This window comes from Ctenopharyngodon idella, chromosome 3, assembly GCF_019924925.1.
Source record: "Ctenopharyngodon idella isolate HZGC_01 chromosome 3, HZGC01, whole genome shotgun sequence".
Lineage (NCBI taxonomy): Eukaryota > Metazoa > Chordata > Actinopteri > Cypriniformes > Xenocyprididae > Ctenopharyngodon > Ctenopharyngodon idella.
In genome coordinates this window covers 16,877,836-16,900,987 of record NC_067222.1, presented here as the reverse complement: position 1 = coordinate 16,900,987, position 23,152 = coordinate 16,877,836, and the positions used below count along the sequence as shown (strand labels likewise).

The following is a 23,152-nucleotide window of genomic DNA, read 5'->3' as shown; positions in this document are numbered from 1 at the left end:
ATTGCTTCACTATTTTTCGCCGCAGCATTGGGGGAATTGGTGATCCTCTGCCCATCTTGATTTCTGAGAGACACTGCCACTCTGAGAGACTCTTTTTATACCCAATCACGTTGCCAATTGACCTAATAAGTTGCAAATTGGTCCTCCAGCTGTTCCTTATATGTACATTTAACTTTTCCGGCCTCTTACTGCTACCTGTCCCAACTTTTTTGGAATGTGTAGCTCTCATGAAATCCAAAACGAGCCAATATTTGGCATGACATTTCAAAATGTCTCACTTTCAACATTTGATATGTTATCTATGAGATTTGTAAATTATTGCATTCCTTTTTTATTCACAATTTGTACAGTGTCCCAACTTTTTTGGAATCGGGTTTGTAAGTATGTATGTAGCCGAGCATTATGCTGAGGCTAGGAAAGCTTCTAAATTTTGGGTTATGGCGGGTAAACACAGACAAGGACCTGTGCTTGAGTATAATAAACTTACTAATGCAATATATAAGTATGCTATTCATTTTATATGTAAAAATGAGCAAACTCTGAGGGCTGATTCCATGGCACAGAAGTTGTTAAATAATAATATTGCTGATTTCTGGAAAGATGTGAGAACTTTTAACAACTGCAGAATATCTCTCCCATGTACCTTAGATGGAGAGTTATGGAGACAGCATTACTGTAATCTATTCAATTGTGTTCAAGATGGTCTGTATAAGGTGGGCAATATTGAGGGTAATGAGGATTACGTCACATGAAGGGTACCAAGCTATAAGCAAACTATATCTGACAAAAAAGCATGTGGCCTAGACCATATCTCTGCTGAACATCTTAAATATGAAAGTAAGAGGTTAGCCCCACTTTTAGCTGTCTGTTTTACTGGTTTTATGATTCATGGTTTGTTACCAGATTCAATGTTTTGTTAGAGCCCATTATTGAGGACAAAGCTGGAATGGTGGGTAGTTTAGATAATTATAGGCCCATAGCTCTTGCCAGCATTCTTTCTAAAGTTTTAGAAAATATCTTGATGCATCCAAAGTTTTTGATCGAGTTAAACATAAAAAGTTATTTCTTTAAATGAGACAATGAGGGGTGTCTGAATACATTGTGAGAATTTTGTCCTATTGATATGCCAGTCACTGCAAGTAAAATGTGGTAGTTGTTCATCACATAAAGATGAACTGCTTACCTTGATTTCAAACTGTGATGATGTGGTTTCTCCACTGTATGGATCTTCATGTATCGCTTCAGGTGACTTTTAATAGTAAAACTCTTTCCACACTGATCATATGTGTGCGGCTTCTCTCCAGTGTGGATCCTCTCATGTGTTTTCAGATTTGTTGACCGACTGAATCTCTTATCGCAGTATGAACACTTATAAGGTTTTTCTCCAGTGTGAATCCTCTCATGTGTTTTCAGATTTGCTGGCTGACTAAATCTTTTGTCACATTGTGAACACTTGTAAAGGTTTTCTCCAGTGTGGATCCTCTCATGTGTTTTCAGATGTGTTGACCGACTGAATCTCTTGTCGCAGTGTGAACACTTGTAAGGTTTCTCTCCAGTGTGGATCCTCTCATGTATTTTCAGATTTGCTGGCTGACTGAATCTCTTATCACAGTGTGAACACTTGTAAAGTTTTTCTCCAGTGTGAATTCTCTCGTGCAGTTTTAAACTGTTTGCTGTAGTAAACATCTTCTCACACTCAAAGCACATGTACTCTCTCACACCAGTGTGAATTTTCTGATGTACTTGTAAATGTTGCCGCAGTGAAAAACTCTTTCCACACACAGAACATGAATGTGGCTTCTCCTTCGTATGAACTGTCAGGTGTTCCTTCAGGTTTGATGCCCTAAAAAATGTTTTGCTGCATTGATCACATGTGAACGGCTTCTCTCCGGTGTGGACCCTCATGTGACTTACAAGGTTTTCTGATCGGCTGAAGCCCTTCCCACACTGATTGCATGCATATGGCTTCTCTCCAGTATGAACTCTCATGTGAAGATCAAGACTATGTTTGTTTGTGAAGCTCTTTCCACACTGATCACATGTGAATGGCTTCTCTCCGGTGTGGATCCTCATGTGAATCTTAAGGCATGATGATTGACTGAAACTCTTCCCACAGTGATAGCATACATGCGGCTTCTCTCCTGTATGAACTCTCATGTGAATCTTAAGAGACTGTTTGATTGAGAATCTCTTTTCACACTGATCACATGTGAACGGCTTCTCTCCGGTGTGGATCCTCATGTGACTTTCAAGGTTTTCTGATCGGCTGAATCTCTTCCCACACTGATTGCATGCATATGGCTTCTCTCCGGTGTGAACTCTCATGTGAACATCAAGATTCTTTTTGCATGTGAAGCTCTTTCCACATTGATCACATGTGAACGGCTTCTCTCCGGTGTGGATCCTCGTGTGACGCTCAAGACTTTGCTTTGTTGTGAAACTCTTTCCACACTGAGTGCAGGTGAAAGATTTCTCGGCTCTTCTTTTCTTTAAAAATGTCTTTTTAGTCTTTGAGCGACTCAAAGGTTTTTCTCCAGGATTGACATGATGTTTCTCCTCCACTTCACTCAGTTCTTCACTCTCCTCCTTCACTTCCATCAGATCTGAAATGAAAGAAAAAAATATATAATTTCATTTCCAGTAAATCAAAATAATTAAAAGAGAGAAATATAGAATGAATGGAGATATAAGTGAGCCCAGATGTAATAAACAACTGCTATAAAATCTTACAATAATTTTTATGACTTATAATAAATTGTGTCCCTGAATCTTTCCATGAATGAGGTACACTGATCTTTCAATTATTGTTTTTAAAACTTTACAGACAAATCCAATGTTTCTGTAGTGAGAACAATTAAATATATGAACGAAAGTGCACATTCACTCTCTGACAGCAGAGGGCGCTGATGGCACAGCAGAAACAAAGCGGTTACCCCGGAAAGGCCGGAAACAAAGCAGCTGAGCTACTGAACAGTATCTCAAATGCTTTTTTTTGTAATCTCAATTTTGTTCATCACAGCATCAAATACTTTATACTTAAAAACTGGACTACAACATGCCCTATAATGACTGAAAATGTTCTGATTATTTGTTATTGATTAGTAACACTTAGTGACATAAGGCTTCGTTAGTTAACATGTTAATTCATTATTACCAAGCTGACCATGAATAATACTCATAAAAGCATTTATTTAATCCTAGTTAATGTTAATTTTTGATAACATTACTAAAATCAAAAGTAACTATTATTCAATGGACCTGAGCTGAAACTAACAATGTTTAGTTGTATACTATCATAAACGAAAAAATGACACCTTCTGTAACAAATGTAGCTGTTGCTCATTCCTAATCTAATGTATTGTAAAGTGTTACCTGTTGTTTTTTATAATTCTTTTGCACTTTGATCTGTTTGAAAAATTTTACTTTAAAAATGTTTTGTATATTGCATTATTGTAATATTTTTTAATAACGTTCAGAGTTGTTATAAGAAAAAGAGTTCTTAAACCTGTTATACTATGACAACTGTAAGAAGAATAATCTATATATAAATATGAATAACTTATGAGAAATAAAACTTTATCAGTAACTATATATCAGCTTTTGCTTAAGTTATGCTGAAAAACCTGTCAGCCATTCTGAGAAGTTCATTTACCTCATAAATATTGGTGTTTACTGTTTATTGCTAATAAAAATTGTTGGTAATGTTGTTGCAAAAAAATGTGAACCAGATGTAACATACATTTAAAATAAAAGCTAAAATAATATTTTATTTGACCTGATGTTGACAATCAATATGAAAGTTTCACAACCTCCATTTACTGACCATTTATTGAAAAAAAATAAATAATAAAAAAATATTTTGTACCCATACTTTAACTATTTTTCATAGTTTCATAGTTTAACAAATCTAAATATGCAGAAGCGCTTAAACCTTTCTAACATAAATAGGCCTGTCATGATAACTACTTTTATGTTGTGCGATATATTGCCCCAGAAATAATTGCGATATGTGATATTATTGTCATTTTAAGACCATTTTATGCCACTGTATATATAATCATAATATAATACAATACAAATTTTATTTCTATAGCAAATTTAAAACAGCTGCTGTTGACCAAAGTGCTTTCCAGCATAATATAATAATATAACAGCATAATAATGCAAGTAGGCCTGCACACTTTCAAATGACAATGAACTTAACTCTTAAGAATACTTAGATATTGGAATTGAAGCGTCAAAATAATGTTGAATAAATAATAAATAAACCTTTGCTAACAAAAACTGCAAAACAACAAGTAGAACATTTGCAAATACACAAAAGGCACTTATATGGAGATTTTCCATCTACAGGGTGCACGGTATTGTCAGATGTCCATATGAACAAAGACAGATTTAGCAGTCAGATATATCCTGTTGAGGTGTCAGTCAAACAAACACGTTTCCATGGAAAAACGGCGCAGTGGAATGTAAAAACGAATTAGGAGCTGCCTGCCGCTTTCGCCTCGGAGAGCAGATTAGATGACAGAGGCAGCACGATCGGCAAAATGTCGGTGCCATTTATTTTTGTGTAAACATAATGGGCAATATATCGCGTCACCAAAAATTATCGAGGTCATGTCCATATATCGTGCGATAAGTCGCACGAGTAAGTAATATCGACTATCGCGACAGGCTTAAACATGAATGTTGTTCAGCATCATGAATGAATGAAGAATAAACACCAACCTCTTTGTTCTTCAGTATCTTCAGTGTGTTTCATTCTGCAGGGTTCTGGATCACTCATGTTCTCACTGTCCTCTTTAATAAACTCAGTCTTTGCAGATTTCAGCTCTTCCTGATGCTCGTCTGATGGGAATATTCCTGCATTTATTGATGAACTGCTGTGGGAGGAGCTTCATTGATGTTGAACTGCACTAGGAGGAGCTGATCTGTATGGAAGCACGCGTGTAGCAATATTCAATTTAAAATGTAATATGCAAAATGGCAATGCATTTCTGTATTTAAATGTACATTTTCCATACTATATGTGCAATGTTTGGAGCAAAATGATCATTCGAATTCAAAAATATAATTTACATTTGCTGTTTCCTACACTAGTTTTAACATATAATTTAAACATATTTTAACGCTTTATAAGTTAAAATGAAAATGTATTACAGAAATGATTGTATATGTTATTTTTCTTAATTGCATTTGCACTCACAGTTAAGACACTTGCGATTGCATTTTCATTAAATGTCCCGCAATGAATGTAGCAAAATTCAATGTGGATTTGAAAATGCATTCTGAGCCGATCACGTCTCCGCCCCGCCCTATCAATCAATGCGTCAAGGCGGGGCCAGGTGTTGTAAACATGGCAGCAGCAGAGCTAAGAAGAGCTAGGCATAAAGTGGCAGATGAAGCTTGCAGTGAAGTATAATGTTAGTTGAGAGTGTGACAACTAGAGGGCATGCTTGTGCAACAAGTGGCTGAATCTCTCAGAGTAAGCAGTGTTGTTGTTGCCCATGCTTGGTGGCAGATCCAGCTCGTGTAAACATCTGTTAATAAATATACATTAAATATACAGTATCTCTTCGTCTCCATATCCTGATGCACTACAGAATATCACGTAATTGGCAACGAGGATTCATGGTGTTTGATGGAAGAAATGTTGCTGTAAGTGTTGAATGGCCATATGAGTATCTTCACTGCAGTGAAACAGACAGCGTGAGACAAAGGCAAGAACTAAGTCAAGATGTCAACGCTTGTGGGAAAGGTGAATCCGTTCGACAGTGAGTCACAGCTGTGGGAAGAGTACATAGAAATGATGGAGTACGTCTTTCAAGTGAATGATATCGAGGCTGCTGAGAAAAAGAAGGCAGCGGAGTTGGGGCTAACACTTATAGCTTGTTGAGAAGTTTACTGTGTCCCCCTAAGCCAGGAGACAAAACATATGAAGAGTTAGTAAATGTCCTCAAAGTCATTTCAATCCTAAACCAAATGAAATTGTGCAAAGATACAAGTTTAACTCACGTACACGGAAAGAGGGAGAAACGCTTTCTGATTTTGTGGCAGAATTAAAGAAGTTAGCACAGCACTGTGAGTATGGGGCCACACTTCCACAAATGCTGCGGGATAGACTCGTCTGTGGAGTGAATGACGACCGAATGCAGAGAAGATTGCCGGCGGAAGTGGAGCTAACGTTCGAGAAGGCACTTACCATCTGCACACAAAAACGTGAGAGATCTATAAGGATTGTTAACTGAAGAGGCAGGACAAAACGCAAAGACACTTAGAGGACATACAGCAGTGCATAGTGCACTCAGCTGAGAGAAAAGGGCGACAAAAAGATGTTGTATGTTACAGATGTAGAGGTCAACATTCGCCAGAGGAATGTAAGTTGTAAGCCAAGCAGGCTTCCAGGGGGTGCCAAAAGACAAAAAGGAGAGAGAAAAATAAAAAGGTAGGAGAACTCATCTCATTAGAGAGGAGGAAAGTGACGAGAGGGAGGACACCAATGGTATTAACACAATATACAATCGCAAATCCAACCCAAAGTGGCTCCTGTCACACAGAAGGTGAATGTGAATGGCATGGAAGTATAGTTTGAAGTCAACATCAGTTGACAATCATTAGCAAAGAGCAATATTTTAAGTTGTGGAAACAAACAGACATCCAGAATAGAAACCTTGCAGTTTGAAATTGAAGACGGACACGGGTGAAAACATGGAGGTGCTAGGCCAGCCTACAGGAACAGTGGAAATCAAAAATGTAAGAAAAAAAACTTACAATGGTCATGGTAAAAGGAGAGGGGCCTAATTTGTTGGGGAGCTGGCTAAAATACTTAGGGTTGCTGCCTGAGCTGGTGAATCAACCAGCACTTAAGTTAACAGACATGCAGAGGTGTTTAAAGAAGAGCTGGGGCCGCTTAGAGGCACCACAGCTAAGATTCATGTCAACCCAGAGGCCCAACCACGATTCTATAAGCCAAGACGTATCCCATTTGCTGTCAAGTCCTTGGTGGAGGCTATTGAGAGAATATGTGGTTAGAGGATGGCCCAAAAGGCTGGAGGATCCAGATTTTGGAGCATACCTTAAAAAACAGGATGAACTCAGTGTCCAGGGAGGCTGTGTACTGTGGGGCGCGCACATGGTGATTCCCCTTCAAGGCCGTGCAGCCATACTCAGACAGTTACACAGTGGTCATCCAGGCATAACCAGAATGAAGGGGTTGGCACAGAGCTACGTGTGGTGGCCACAGATGGATGCTGCCGTAGAAGGACTGGTAAAAGCTTGTGCCAGATGTCAGGAGAACAGGAATGCCCCTCCGTGTGCACCTTTACATCCCTGGGAAATCCCAAAGCTACCATGGTGAAGGATCCATATTGATTATGCGGGACCGTGGCTAGGTAAAATGTTCCTGATCCTGGTGGATGCGTACTCTAAATGGATAGAGGCGTACCCGTTGAATAGCTCTACATCCGCTGTTACCATCCAGTGCCTGAGACAAAGTTTCAGCCAGCATGGGTTACCTGAAATAGTGGTGTCAGACAACGGCAGTTGTTTCACAAGTAAGGAGTTTCATGAATTCATGAACCGTAACGGCATCAAGCACATAACCACAGCATTACACCGCAATCACAATTATATAGACTGTTAGCAATGATTTTATTTTCAACCATCAACTACTGCAAAAGGTGGAGCAGAAGCTGCATCTGACATGGCATTTATGTTTATTTACACATTTACACAGTTACACTGTAACTTTGCAGATGTTGTTTATGCTCAAGCAGCAACATTACACACTAACTAAAGTTAAAAAAGTCAAATCATAATCATTTGTAAAATGAAACTGAACAGTGGATGTAGTTGCACAGTGTTTTTGTGAATGTGTGGCTAGATGAAAAGTAGAGCGTGTTGTTGAGGATGTCTGCTGCTGAAGTTGTTTCACTAAATGAGTCAGCTGTGATAGTCAATAACAAGACATTTCTTGTTTCCTGCATTTGCAAAAAAAACAAACATATTTAGCCTGTGAATGTGTGCAGGAGAATTAAAAGAAACTTTCTTTCACAAAAGACAAAACACATCGGCTCAGTGATTTTATTCAATAAACATAAATTATTTATGATAAATATAGCACAATACAAACACGTGAATATTTTAATATTTATACTGTAAAAAGTCTCTGAGTAAATAGTAAATTCTAATAAATTCTAAAAAAAAAAAATAGTTTTCAGTCTTGCTGTCAGTTTTCTGAGGGCAGTGCCAATGAAAACAGGCGAGTGAATCAAACCAAGAGTTTTACTGCATCACTTTAACATTCAGTGCTGTTCAGAAATGAATGTGTTTCTCTCAGGGATCCTGAAGCTGGAGTCCAGATGAAGGTCAGATCTGATGATCCTCATTCACTGCAGCTCAACGGCTCTGTGTCCAGAGGATGATCTTCGTCATCATCTTCATCACAGCTTATTTTCACATCAAACTCAGAGCTGAACGTCACTGTGATCTTTGACATGATGAAGGGAGATTCAGTTCATTCTGAGCTTCTGAACACTTTAATTCCTGCATCTGTCTGTTTCCAGACATGTGACCATATCTCATAGGCTTGATCTGTGTTTCTGTTCATCGGTCAGTCTCCTGAATTCTGCCTATAGAAACAAATCTCCATTTATAAATGGTGAATTCAGACGTTCAGAGTTTCATCACCAGTAAATGAAGCTGCTGATCATGTATTTAATGTAATGTATCAATCCAGATTCACGTGCGACGACTCCAAGCTAAAACCTGCCGTCCAGATCATTATTTCTGTTACTCATGTCATACAGATGCCTATTATTATTATCATATGAACATTAGTTTGATACCAGAGGAGTCTGATATAATTATTTTGGTCTCAAAGACATCAAAGCTTTATTGCTGTGAAGCTACTGACACTGAGACACACAGATCTCTGTAAAGCTGCTTTGAAATGATATGTATCCTAAAAACAATAATAAATACATGATCTGAAGATAAGTCTACCTTCATATCTCTTCACATTCACACTGTTTTAATAATTCATTAACCTGATTCAGGTTTTGCTTCCTCTAGACAAGACTGTATTTCACTTGTTTGTTGTTTCTGATTCTGTATATCTTGTGTAAATACACATATCTTCTGTAGAATGAAAAGTTCAAATTAGTGATGGAGAGAGATGCATCTCAAACTCTCAGTGATGACCTTTGATCTTCTGCACGGCATGAGTGTGAGTGGAACAACAAAACTAAATTCAATGAAAACTGAGAATTCCTGCGAAAAACCACATAACCACACATCTGTGCTCACATATGACTGTACAGACAAATGTCTGAGTTAGAAACGCTCCTGAAACTCACAATTTCACTTGTGCGGGCATTCGTCTTCAAATTCAGGAGGAGAACTATTGTGCTCTTTGACTAAAGATCTGGTTACATGTTATAGGGGAAGATGCTCTGCTCAAAAACATTGTGCTTTTACTTTTAAACGGTAACATATTTCAGTTTAGCATGTGCATGAAAAACTGTATAAACTGTAAATTGACAATTTATATGAATAACCAGTGACAGATAAAGCAAAATCCCAGTGAAATCTGAGAGGTAAATAAATTCTGTGACTTAAATACAAGAATACATATATAATTGCCCATATTATAATGCAAACTGAAAGGTTCAATTAGCCTATAGGTTTTAATGAAAGCAAAGATGTCTAAAATGTACATTTAATTAAAAGTATTATTGAACAGTAACCCCATTCATTACAATAAGTATTAAATTAAAAAATAATAACATTAGTGACAACATGCCACTATTCTGGTGGCCCATCTTACCCCAATTTTATCTTTTTACCTCATTGTCAAAAATATTTACTCCACAAATCTGAAAACACTGATGTGTCCACAAATCCCTCATTAACACCAGACACAAAAAATGTCATAGATCATATTTTCCAGAGACTCAAAACTGTTTCGACTGTGTATCACACATGCAAGTGCATCTAGTTTCATTAGACAGTGAGGTATAAATAAAGAGCCCTAAACTTCATAGATCCATTATTTCAGCATGTGTGTCTTCTTCAGGAGGATCTGTGTGTGAAGATCCTGTAAGGAAGCATCTTTATACAGCTCCAGACTGATCTCCTGGTGAAATTGTTGTGTGTTTAGTGTGACTAGTAGGCTATTTCATAGAAATAGTGTTTAAATGTGCGTTCATGTTTTGATCTGTCTGGTGTAAAGATGCTGGAAGGACCTTTTGCATCCTCAGGTGTGAATCATATTTTACAGTTTTCTTTAAAAGATTTTCATCTTGCATCAACACATTTCCCGAGTCTTCAAAATGGTCTCAGTTTGGTTCACTAGGCTACACAATCATGGGGAGGACTGCTGATCTGACAGTTGTCCAGAAGACAATCATTGACACCCTTCACAAGGAGGGTAAGCCACAAACATTCATTGCCAAAGAAGCTGGCGGTTCACAGAGTGCTGTATCCAAGCATGTTAACAGAAAGTTGAGTGGAAGGAAAAAGTGTGGAAGAAAAAGATGCACAACCAACCGAGAGAACCGCAGCCTTGAGAGGCTTGTCAAGCAAAATTGATTCAAGAATTTGGTTGAACTTCACAAGGAATGGACTGAGGCTGGGGTCAGTGCATCAAGAGCCACCACACACAGACGTGTCAAGAAATTTGGCTACAGTTGTCGTATTCCTCTTGTTAAGCCACTTCTGAACCAAAGACAACATCAGAAGCGTCTTACCTGGGCTTACTGTGGTCCAAAGTCCTCTTTTCAGATGAAAGTAAATTTTGCATTTCATTTGGAAATCAAGGTCCCAGAGTCTGAAGGAAGAGTGGAGAGACACAGAAACCATGTTGCTTGAAGTCCAGTGTGAAGTTTCCACAGTCAGTGATGATTTGGGCTGCCATGTCATCTGCTGGTGTTGGTCCACTGTGTTTTCTGAGGTCCACAGGTCAACGCAGCCATATACCAGGAAATTTTAGAGCACTTCATGCTTCCCTCTGCTGACAAGCTTTATGGAGATGCTGATTTCATTTTCCAGCAGGATTTGGCACCTGCCCACACTGCCAAAGGTACCAAAAGCTGGTTCAATGACCATGGTGATTACTGTGCTTGATTGGCCAGCAAACTCGCCTGACCTGAACCCCATAGAGAATCTATAAGGTATTGTGAAGAGGAAGATGAGAGACACCAGACCCAACAATGCAGATGACCTGAAGGCCGCTATCAAAGCAACCTGGGCTTCATTACACCTGAGCAGTGACACAGGCTGATCGCCTCCATGCCACGCCGCATTGATGCAGTAATTCATGCAAAAGGAGACCCGACCAAGTATTGAGCATACTTTTCAGAAGCCTGACATTTCTGTTTAAAATATCCTTTTTTTTATTGATCTTATGAAGTATTCTAATTTATTGAGATAGTGAATTGGTGGGTTTTTGTTAAATGTGAGACAAAGTCATCACAATTAAAAGAACCAAAGACTTCAAGTACTTCAGTCTGTGTGCACTGAATTTATTTAATACACGAGTTCCACAATTTGAGTTGAATTACAGAAATAAATGAAATTTTCCACAACATTCTAATTTATTGAGATGCACCTGTATGTGATGCATTAAAAAAGCGAGGCATGCAGTGCTAAATCCAAGGTGAAAGAGTGTCGGAAGATGGCGGGAAGGCACATGCCCAGGACCCCACACCACACCCACGACTGATCCACACCGGACCTGACCGGGACTGGGATGCTGTAGCCAACTGGGTGAAGGAACAAGAGAATTTAATAAATAAATAAAGAGTAAATAAAAAAGGCTTTAATCTTTATATGTATTTGACCAATATTCATTAGTATTGTTACCTCTTCCTAATGAGGGTGGTGTATTGTTGAGGTTGGATTCAGATAAAGAAGGTCAGCGGATTCATGACCGTTAATGAGTAATAACTGAGATTGTTGCTTTGTCCTCTTTTTTTTTTTGTTTTATTTTCCAAGTTTACCAGATTTATAACTGGGATGAAAGTCCTCTTGTCGTAGTCTATGTATCAGGAATTGGGTATGTTTATTGATTAATTCATTTAGTTGAAATTGATATTTTCTTAATTTATTCAGTGTTTCTTCTATTGGGTTGTTTATATTAACATAATACATAGCAACATAACATAATATGTTTGATTTTTTTGTTCCAGTTCTGCTTCTTGTTCCTTTTCTTTCTTTTTTTGTAAACGGAAGATGAGATTAAGCCACACATTCTGACCACAGCTGTTATCTAAGGTGGCAGTACAGTAAGTGTGTGAGTAGAAGTGCTGAGGTTTATTTGGTGCTGTAAATGACGAGTGTCTCATATCATGGTTTTTCCATTAGCAGTAGTTTCGGTTGAGCAACACTTCCTTTTTTTTCTCTCTCTTTTGGTGTTAATTGTCTGAGATAAAGACAGGAAGGTACAGTACATATCTTCACATAATTTTAAAGATAATTATACATTTTACCTACTTAACTTAAAATACATTTTCATAATTTGTTTTCATAAACAAAACAAAAACCCACTTTACAATAAGATTTCATTAGTTAACATTCCTTAACATGAACAAAAACACTTCTACAGCATTTATTAATCTAATGATGTTATAATGTTATTTGAAATGTACAAACCCGATTCCAAAAAAGTTGGGACACTGTACAAATTGTGAATAAAAAAGGAATGCAATAATTTACAAATCTCATAAACGTATATTTTATTCACAATAGAATATAGATAACATATCAAATGTTGAAAGTGAGACATTTTGAAATGTCATGCCAAATATTGGCTCATTTTGGATTTCATGAGAGCTACACATTCCAAATAAGTTGGGACAGGTAGCAATAAGAGGCCGGAAAAGTTAAATATACATATAAGGAACAGCTGGAGGACCAATTTGCAACTTATTAGGTCAATTGGCAACATGATTGGGTATAAAAAGAGCCTCTCAGAGTGGCAGTGTCTCTCAGAAGTCAAGATGGGCAGAGGATCACCAATTCCCCCAATGCTGCGGCGAAAAATAGTGGAGCATTATCAGAAAGGAGTTTCTCAGAGAAAAATTGCAAAGAGTTTGAAGTTATCATCATCTACAGTGCATAATATTATCCAAAGACTCAGAGAATCTGGAACAATCTCTGTGCGTAAGGGTCAAGGCCGGAAAACCATACTGGATGCCCGTGATCTTCGGGCCCTTAGACGGCACTGCATCACATACAGGAATGCTACTGTAATGGAAATCACAACATGGGCTCAGGAATACTTCCAGAAAACATTGTCGGTGAACACAATCCACCGTGCCATTCGCCGTTGCCGGCTAAAGCTCTATAGGTCAAAAAAGAAGCCATATCTAAACATGATCCAGAAGCGCAGGCGTTTTCTCTGGGCCAAGGCTCATTTAAAATGGACTGTGGCAAAGTGGAAAACTGTTCTGTGGTCAGACGAATCAAAATTTGAAGTTCTTTTTGGAAAACTGGGACACCATGTCATCCGGACTAAAGAGGACAAGGACGACCCAAGTTGTTATCAGCGCTCAGTTCAGAAGCCTGCATCTCTGATGGTATGGGGTTGCATGAGTGCGTGTGGCATGGGCAGCTTACACATCTGGAAAGGCACCATCAATGCTGAAAGGTATATCCAAGTTCTAGAACAACATATGCTCCCATCCAGACGTCGTCTCTTTCAGGGAAGACCTTGCATTTTCCAACATGACAATGCCAGACCACATACTGCATCAATTACAACATCATGGCTGCGTAGAAGAAGGATCCGGGTACTGAAATGGCCAGCCTGCAGTCCAGATCTTTCACCCATAGAAAACATTTGGTGCATCATAAAGAGGAAGATGCGACAAAGAAGACCTAAGACAGTTGAACAACTAGAAGCCTGTATTAGACAAAAATGGGACAACATTCCTATTCCTAAACTTGAGCAACTTGTCTCCTCAGTCCCCAGACGTTTTCAGACTGTTATAAAAAGAAGAGGGGATGCCACACAGTGGTAAACATGGCCTTGTCCCAACTTTTTTGATATGTGTTGATGCCATGAAATTTAAAATCAACTTATTTTTCCCTTAAAATGATACATTGTCTCAGTTTAAACATTTGATATGTCATCTATGTTGTATTCTGAATGAAATATCGAAATTTGAAGCTTCCACATCATTGCATTCCTTTTTTATTCACAATTTGTACAGTGTCCCAACTTTTTTGGAATCGGGTTTGTACGACTTGCATTAATTATACAATCTTGAGTAATTGTAGTAAAATTTAGTAAAAAGTCTACCGGTGTGATTTGTAACTGCAAATGGGTTCATTAATTTCTTTTCGGTTGAATAGTAAAGCACCAGTCAGACACTGTGTGAAAGTTTTGAGTAAATGTTTTATTTGTAACATGAAAAGATAATCTGCTGATTCAGATTGCTGGAGCCCTTTAGGTTGTTAAAGAGTTAATTCACCCATAAATGAAATTTCTGTCATTTATTACTCGCCCTCATGTCGTCCCACACCTGTAAGACCTTCGCTCATCTTCAGAACACAAATTAAGATATTTTTGATGAAATCTGTGATTTTTCCTGGAACTATAATTAGGACATAATTCTAAATAAATTTGCAGGTGTGTTTCTGATGGACACAGAAAATGTGAGAACTTATATACTGTAGGTGGTGTAGCCAATGGGTTTTGCTCTCTGCCTGATTTTTTTTTTTTTTTTTGGCATCTTGATGTCTCAGCGGACAAACTACATGCATTTTTACTCATACCACTCGTGTTTCATTTCCCCCAAGTAAAACATGACGAGTAATACTTTCCCTCAGCATTGTGCAAGAAAGATCAGACGTGAGGCAACAAAAGACCTGCAAATGAAACCAAAAGCCACAGATCAACTTATGAACAGATGGAAGAGCATTGAATGATGTTACCACCTTAAACAAGAAACACTTCAGTGGTTCAAGTAAAACATGGTGATCATTAATGTATTTTTTAAAAGTCAAACACCCAGATTGTGAAATGGTGTCACTGAGATGCAGATATTGCACAGTCATGATGAGCAAACAGATTTATTCAACAGGTCTCTCTCTCTCTCTGTGTGTCACTGTAGAAATAAGCAGGAGAATCTGCAGAGTTTATTTTTCCTCCTCTGAAGACAGCTGAATACATGTTTGATGGTCTTGTTTTATATGTATTTTCAACCTCATATAAAAACTTGTTTTTATGTCACTTCAGATGCTTGGGTACATGCAGTTAGAGTTTATTCTACAGTATTTTGCTGGAGAATATTCTGATATATTCGTCTGACTTCTTGAGTTCATTGGCACCTGCAGCTGTGCGTACCATGAGAGGGCGCTTATTAATGCCGTTTTTATTTTATTTATTTATTTATTTTTTTACATCATCTTTACATTGATTATACACTCATGTCATGACATATTGAGAAAGCAAGAGAGTTAGTTTTGTCGCTTTTTCCTCACATTGACAAAATTACAGATAATTAAAAGCAGTAAACGCTCTCTAAAACAGCTAAACTCGATTGAAACATTTGCAAAAATGCCTAAAACTACTGAGTGGGCTTGGAGAAACGAATCCTCTTAAATCTGCTAAGCTTTTCTCTGATGGTTCTGGTCTGGGTTCAAACATGCCGACACGCAAAGTGAAACATTCTCGTGAACTGAAAGAGAACAATATGCGCTCGGGGACAAATCTGCTCAGTGACTGGAGGAGTAACGTAAAAAAAACAAATAGTAATAAATAAGTAAAATAGCCACGAAACGTCTATCTAAACAAGCACACCATGTGCTCAGTTACGTGCATCAGATTTTCTAAGTGTGTGTACAGGAAAGAGATACTAGATTTGTACAGAATTAGATCGTTCCCACCAAAACAACAGAACGCACATCAATGCAATCATTTATTTATTTTTTTCTGTGCTCACCCTGAGATAAAATCCTGCAGGCGCCCCTGCTTGTGTTTAATAGTCAGACACATTGCAGATGGCGAAAGGCTAAAACACTTCCTGGTTGGAGATTTTACACTGTTAAAATAATTACTGCTCGAGGAAAGGCACACACTTAAGGTCTGTGAATGACTTTGCATTTCAGTTCCCCGATGAAATCTCTGTGATTCAGCCTGTGTTTGTAGGCTGCAAGCACGCGTATCAGTGTCGCGCGCCGCATAACCTGTTGCGTTGACTTTAGTTGAGTTTGGACACACATGAGTGAACTGAGACTGGAAGTGTCACTGCCGCTGAGCAGAAAGAGGTCCATATATGACTGATGATGTAGTGGATGCTCGCTGTCCAATCACAAGTCAGACTGCTCCCTCTCTCTGTCTGGATAATTCCGCTCACAGCAGCGCATCATCGCCTAACCACGGGTCCGCGTGCAGGTATGTTATCTGTTTGATTAGAAAGTAGGCTATTTTGTAAAATTAGCTCTTGAGATTTGGAGGGAAATGGGATATTGAGCAAATGTAATTGGTAAATGTGAAATGTTTTACTCCTGCAGGATTAAAATATCTTAAATATGAAAATTTTCTCAGCAGTAGCTTAATGTATGCAATTCTTCCTTTAATTTACCCAACGAATTAATGCGCGCATGCAATCCAGTCATAAAAACGGAATTTGCTGTTTAACGCAGAATAACAATTATTATTATTATTATTATTATTATTAATAAAGCAGGATATGTTATGGAATGAAAAGGCGTCAGCATATTTTGATACTCTTACTGTTTTGGATACATAAATTGTCTATAGTGTACATAGTGTACTGATACAGCTCCATTGATTATACCTTGAAGTGTAAAATAGCGAGTCGCGGTCAGTTTAGACACTCAGTACGGTAAAGAACTGAACTGTTGGGGGCGCGCGCACGCACACGCTCTCTCTCTCTCTCTCTCTCTCTCTCTCTCTCTCTCTCACACACACACACACACACACACACACACACACACACACACAATGTTTATATTCGGTGCAGAGCGAGGATCTCTCGCGCCACAACAAGTGTAAAAGTCAGTTTAGACACTCAGTACAGTAAAGAACTGAACTGTTGGGGGCGCGCGCACACGCTCACACACACACACACACACACACACACACACACACACACACACACACACACACAATGTTTATATTCGGTGCAGAGCGAGGATCTCTCACGCCAACATGCTCTAAAGGAAGGTGTGGCAGTTAGAGTGACAGTTTGTTCTTCCAATGTCTTGTCTGATATCTTCAGTAATTTGCATATTCCGTCCCGCCCCTCCTGCGGTTGAATCTACATGTCACTCAAAAAACTCCTGTATTCTGATCTGCATCGGAGCCTATACTAGTTTAGTTAAAATAATAATAATAATGAGTAAGTTATATTGGGAAGACGAATACACTAAACTTGGTTAAAGTATAAAAATGACAAAATGATTTGCTAACTCCAGCATATAATTAAACATGGGTCTTATTTTATTATGCAAAAAAAAAAAAAAAAAAAAAAGGCATAGAAAAAAAAGCTCACCAGAAATAAAGCATTCAGTGATTACAATGTGTCCAGTCATCTCATCTAGTCAAGTCTTTCTCGGTTTGTGTCAGTACACACCGGAAACATCCTCTGAATGAACGAAATGTAAACTTCGAACGGGGAAAGTCCCTTAAAGGGTGCAGCTCTACCATAGTGTGTGTGTGTGTGTGTGTGTGTGACAACTTCTGATTATAAACAGAACGAGAAACACACGCTTCAGTCCAACAGATCTTACAGTCTAACTCTGAATTATGGAGGAGTTCGTTATAAAATTCAGTGTTTCATCCATGAGGATGCAAAGATGGAGAAGAAGGTTTGTGGGGTTTGAGAACCAGAACCAAAGCTGACTGAGCAATAAAGCTTTAGGAAGTGAGGAAAAATACAAAGATTGTCAAATTCACTCAGTATTACTTGATCTAATTCACTACTATAGTGGAGGCAGGATTGTTTTCATAGGGGAAAAATAAGTTTGACTATAATATACTAGACTGTTTTCGTGCCTGTAACACAACTGAATACAAATAATTTGTACTTAATCTTAATTAAGATACCGTTAAATACACATCAATTGTATTCAGTTGTGCTGCAGGCACTAAAGCAGTGTAGTTCATTAGTCAAACTCATTTTTATGTTGAAATAATGAAGATTTCTGTGCCACCCTGTGGTTTGGTTTGAGGAGGAGGACAGTGTTGAGGTGCGCGTCTCATCCACCAGCTGCAGTGCACTTGATATCCACCAGAGGGCACTCCTCTCTAGGCCTGTTTTGGATTCCTCTGTTTGCCTGTGCTTTTGACCTTATGAATTTTCAATTCTGGATTACCCCTCGATAAGCAGTTATGTGTCGTCTGTTGAATGAGTTAAAAAGAAATAAAGACATCATTACATGCTTGGTAAATATTTAAAGGTTTAATGTTTGTTCTATGAAAACTCTTTTCAGTTTTGGATCATGGACATCATCAACATGACGTGTGCAGAGATTCAGACAGCAGTGGGGTTTGTGTACAAGATTCTGCCTGTGATTCTGAATCACACAATCAATGATCCTGACTGTGAACAGAGCTGGTATACAGAGGTGACTGTTACACACACACACACACACACACACACACACACACACACACACACACGATCTGATCATCTTGTGTTTGATTTGTTCAGGACAGGCATCTGATAGCAGATCCATCAGATCCTGAAACACTGATCGATCCTGTTATTTCAGTCTCATCTGATCATCTCGTCACTTCTCACTGTGTGGATCAACTTCATCATGAGATTCAGTGTCATTCTAAAGGAGTAAATCAACTCAATCTCTCTCAACATTCATCTGTTTTCATATTTAAACAGAAATGATGATCATTTTCTTTTGACTATGAATCTTTAGAGCTGCAGTTCAACATGAACACAATAAACTCACACAGTAATGAATCCTTCATGAACACTATAAATGCTGCTCTAATGATTCTTTCTTTCCTTTCAGATCACACATGAGACCATCTTCAGAGGTGAGAGAGACACTTCATCTCTCATGATGATGTTTATTATGGACAGATGATACTTAAAGAGACACTTCACACAGAAATATCCTCATGTCGTTCCAAACCTGAATGACTTTCTTTTCTCTGTCAAACACAAAAGCAGATATTTTTTAAAGGAAACCTCAGTGTTTTTGGTCCATGAAATTAAAGTCACAGAGGTTTGGAGTGACATGAAGGAGAAGAAATGATGACTGAGATTCACTTCTGATACACTTCAAACACATTCATTACTATGTGAATCTGCCTCGACATTATTGCAGATGTTCATTAAAAGAGACACACACATCTGTCCTGATTCAGATCAAACTCTGCTTGAAGTGAATCTGTCCTGATTCAGATCAAACTCTGCTTGAAGTGAATCTGTCCTGATTCAGATCAAACTCTGTTTGAAGTGAATCTGTCCTGATTCAGATCAAACTCAGTTTGAAGCGAATCTGTCCTGATTCAGATCAAACTCTGTGTTCAAGCGAATCTGTCCTGATTCAGATCAAACTCTGTGTTGAAGTGAATCTGTGCTGATTCAGATCAAACTGTTTGAAGTGAATCTGTCCTGATTCAGATCAAACTCTGTGTTGAAGTGAATCTGTGCTGATTTAGATCAAACTGTTTGAAGTGAATCTGTCCTGATTCAGATCAAACTCTGTGTTGAAGTGAATCTGTCCTGATTCAGATCAAACTCTGCTTGAAGTGAATCTGTCCTGATTCCGATCAAACTCTGTGTTGAAGTGAATCTGTCCTGATTCAGATCAAACTGTTTGAAGTGAATCTGTCCTGATTCAGATCAAACTCTGTGTTGAAGTGAATCTGTCCTGATTCAGATCAAACTGTTTGAAGTGAATCTGTCCTGATTCAGATCAAACTCTGTGTTGAAGTGAATCTGTCCTGATTCAGATCAAACTCTGTGTTGAAGTGAATCTGTCCTGATTCAGATCAAACTCTGTTTGAAGTGAATCTGTCCTGATTCAGATCAAACTCTGCTTGAAGTGAATCTGTCCTGATTCAGATCAAACTCTGTGTTCAAGTGAATCTGTCCTGATTCAGATCAAACTGTTTGAAGTGAATCTGTCCTGATTCAGATCAAACTCTGTGTTGAAGTGAATCTGTCCTGATTCAGATCAAACTCTGTGTTGAAGTGAATCTGTCCTGATTCAGATCAAACTCTGTTTGAAGTGAATCTGTCCTGATTCAGATCAAACTCTGCTTGAAGTGAATCTGTCCTGATTCAGATCAAACTCTGTGTTCAAGTGAATCTGTCCTGATTCAGATCAAACTCTGTGTTCAAGTGAATCTGTCCTGATTCAGATCAAACTCTGCTTGAAGTGAATCAGTCCTGATTCAGATCAAACTCTGTTTGAAGTGAATCAGTCCTGATTCAGATCAAACTCTGTGTTGAAGTGAATCAGTCCTGATTCAGATCAAACTCTGTTTGAAGTGAATCTGTCCTGATTCAGATCAAACTCTGTGTTGAAGTGAATCTGTCCTGATTCAGATCAAACTCTGTGTTGAAGTAAATCTTTTGTAAGTGAATCATGATGATTATGAATGTGTTTTTCAGTGTTTAACGACACAGACTCCAGCGGCGGATCGACACAAACTCCAGATTCACGTGAGTTCAGATGATGATTGAGTCTGAAATATCTGACTGAAGATCACATATAAGACACATGCCAAAGTTTAGAGAAAGAGAAGAAATATATAATATATAGCTCATTCATTCAGATGATTGTATTGTGTTGTTGATTGTGTAGATCAGATCTGATTTTATATTGTGTGGCTTGTTTAGATCAGTTCTGGTGGATTTCTGCTCTTTTCTTCATCACGGTTGTTTTTCTGCTCTTGATCTGTTTCTTACTGCGTAAAAGGATCTTCAGGTGAGTCACGAGTGATTCATTGTGTATGAGAGACTATAAATAGTCATGAAATCTTGATGAAATCAGTGGCCTGAACTATAAAATCTCTCTGAATATATATATAGAAAATACTTTGATGAATATAGTAGTATTTAATAATCAGTTTCAATGTGTTGTCAGATATTTTCTGAAAGCAGAGAAGAGCAACTTTCAGCTCAGTGATTCAGAAATCAGGTGAGTGAATCAAAGCGAGAGAATGGAAGGAACGGTGTTTACCTGTCTATAACCCATCCAAAACCAACAGTGCGTGTCCCGGTGTTTGTGCGGTCGGTACTGTTCACCGTATCAGGAGTGATTTTAGTGAACTGGCAGTTCACATACACTGCCGGTACAATCATCTGTCCTTTCTGGAGATAAACTGAAACTGAAAGCATTGATTCACTCGCTCTCTCGCACACATAGTTGTATTGTGTATATATTTAGATATAAAGAGCAATGATTGCTCATTGAGACAGCGCCAGTGTTTCTCTGGCTTTTAGAGCTGAACTGATCTTTCTGGTCCATGAACCACCTCTCACGGCATGGTTCAAGAACGAACACAAGCCAGGAACACTTAACATAATAAAGCATATTCACATCATTTATATCCACACAGGAACTGTGTCGGTGGAAAAGGGGTATGTGTGAATCTTCATCTGCTGTATCTGAATGTGTTTCTCTCAGGGATCCTGAATCTGCGGTCCAGAAGAAGCTCAGATCTGATGAATCTGATTCACTGAATCATTCTGAATCTGAGCAGATCAACAGCTCGTGTCCAGAGGATCATCCTGTCATCACACTGAACGTCATTCATTAATGGTTTCTGTGCGATATTTCACTTGCTGTAATTGTTACTTGTTTTGTCTAATATAATATGTAGCTGAAATAATGAGAAGGAAATCTGTGTTAAATTCTCCTTTATTTATATAGCGCTTTATCAACACAGGCCTGCGTTTCCCACCAATGGTCTCTGTGATCAGCTTAGGCTTACGATGCTTTTGGGAAATTCAGCCCAGATAGTTTCAAAGCAGATTTACAGTGATAACAGGATACTAATGGACAGAGACAGCAGCTCTAGAGGAAAGTTATTGTCCAGTTTAAGTAGGTTTTTGATTCATTTCTGTTGTAAAAATCATTCATGAACTTACCACAGTGTGAACGGGAATCATCAGCTCTGGAGAAAACAGTGCTGTCATCGTCCAGCTCAGTTCAGTTCGCTATAGAGACAGAGCGACACGCGTCATAATCTGAAAACCACGATCCAACTATCTCCATTGACTTTGTATTGCGTGAAGCTGCCTCCTTGTCATTTCTGACTTATAACAAAACCATAACAATGTCTAAAAGCTGTTATGTGACAGGGTGTACAGAAAACAAGCTTAAAACACCAGAACCAAGATTTTATAAACTGTCAACCCCCCCAAAAACGAGCGTTTAAGGACACAAAAGTGGATACAGGCATTTGAGTCTGAGCGCAATGTGTCTCCTGGGTCCCTCCTCTGGCTGATGATCAAATTTGTTACTTTCAAGTGAAAGTGTACCGATTGTTCAAACATGCCGACACGCAAAGTGAAACATTCTCGTGAACTGAAAGAGAACAATATGCGCTCGGGGACAAATCTGCTCAGTGTCTGGAGGAGTCTTTAGAGCTGCAGTTCAACATGAACACAAACTCACACAGTAATGAATCCTTCATGAACACTATAAATGCTGCTATAACGCTTCTTTCTTTCATTTCAGATCACACATGAGACCATCTTCAGAGGTGAGAGAGACACTTCAACTCTTATGATGATGTGTCTCAGTCATACTGAAATGAAAAAGTGGATACAGGCATTTGAGTCTGAGCGCAATGTGTCTCCTGGGTCCCTCCTCTGCTGATGATCAAATTTGTTACTTTCAAGTGAAAGTGTACCGATTGTTCAACCTGTTGATCATGTTCAATCATTCGTAAAGTTATGTTCTAAGAATGCGGAGCGTAGGGGTGTCCTGTCTATTTATTTTGGTAACTTGGTTTGTGCTTTGTTTTTTTTTAGGCAGTTAGGTTATTTAATTCCTTTCCCTTTTTCATTCTGACAAACAGGGTGTAAATGTCTCAGTGGTGGCAACATCTGTATTCATCTGTAGAGGAGAGAATGAAAATAAATACTGCTGTAAGACATTTGCTGGAGCTAAAGAAGCTGCAAACTAAAAAACAAAAGAC

General features: G+C 38.4%; 5 protein-coding genes across 10 annotated transcripts in view; 4 read left to right on the top strand and 1 right to left on the bottom strand.

The window, feature by feature from the left end:
* LOC127508177 (SLAM family member 5-like) overlaps positions 1-13,973 on the top strand; it is a 66,255-nt gene extending 52,282 nt beyond the window's left edge. The window contains exon 8 of one of the 2 annotated variants that reach the window (XR_007928707.1): positions 13,649-13,973. The gene's annotated coding sequence lies outside the window, so the exon portion shown is untranslated. Of the gene's footprint in view, positions 1-12,931; positions 13,342-13,648 lie in introns of those variants that run through there. The other variant, XR_007928708.1, reaches the window with a different exon arrangement.
* The window catches only part of LOC127508111 (zinc finger protein 234-like), a 404,421-nt gene that overhangs the window by 34,819 nt on the left and 346,450 nt on the right, over positions 1-23,152 (bottom strand). The window contains exons 1-2 of one of the 2 annotated variants that reach the window (XR_007928703.1): positions 4,729-4,936; positions 1,184-2,603 (exon numbers count right to left, since the gene is read on the bottom strand). Coding sequence is in view for 1 of the 2 variants with exons in the window: in XM_051885764.1 (XP_051741724.1) it covers positions 4,729-4,786 (58 nt within the window). In the remaining variant the exon portion in view is untranslated. Of the gene's footprint in view, positions 1-1,183; positions 2,604-4,728 lie in introns of those variants that run through there. The other variant, XM_051885764.1, reaches the window with a different exon arrangement.
* LOC127508114 (obscurin-like) overlaps positions 1-23,152 on the top strand; it is a 536,232-nt gene that overhangs the window by 497,265 nt on the left and 15,815 nt on the right. The gene's annotated exons all lie outside the window — the stretch shown is intronic.
* The window catches only part of LOC127508193 (gastrula zinc finger protein XlCGF7.1-like), a 186,020-nt gene that overhangs the window by 159,416 nt on the left and 3,452 nt on the right, over positions 1-23,152 (top strand). The gene's annotated exons all lie outside the window — the stretch shown is intronic.
* Positions 15,608-22,581, top strand: LOC127508206 (uncharacterized). 2 transcript variants are annotated; one of them, XM_051885976.1, is made up of 8 exons: positions 15,608-16,399; positions 18,463-18,597; positions 18,684-18,818; positions 19,003-19,027; positions 20,616-20,666; positions 20,844-20,931; positions 21,091-21,144; positions 21,634-22,581. In XM_051885976.1, the coding sequence occupies exons 2-8, from the start codon at positions 18,472-18,474 to the stop codon at positions 21,764-21,766; spliced, it is 612 nt and encodes a 203-aa protein (XP_051741936.1). In that variant the 5' UTR covers positions 15,608-16,399; positions 18,463-18,471; the 3' UTR covers positions 21,767-22,581. The 2 variants fall into 2 exon arrangements, with proteins under 2 accessions (XP_051741936.1, XP_051741937.1); XM_051885977.1 differs by lacking the exon at positions 15,608-16,399 and adding an exon at positions 18,131-18,358.

Excerpts from the sequence above, each read along its gene's own strand:
- LOC127508206 (XM_051885976.1), top strand. The coding sequence starts at position 18,472 with ATGGACATCATCAACATGACGTGTGCAGAGATTCAGACAGCAGTGGGG. Across the intron at positions 18,598-18,683 it reads AACAGAGCTGGTATACAGAG|GACAGGCATCTGATAGCAGA; the intron begins GTGACTGTTACA and ends TGATTTGTTCAG. Across the intron at positions 18,819-19,002 it reads TTCAGTGTCATTCTAAAGGA|ATCACACATGAGACCATCTT; the intron begins GTAAATCAACTC and ends CTTTCCTTTCAG.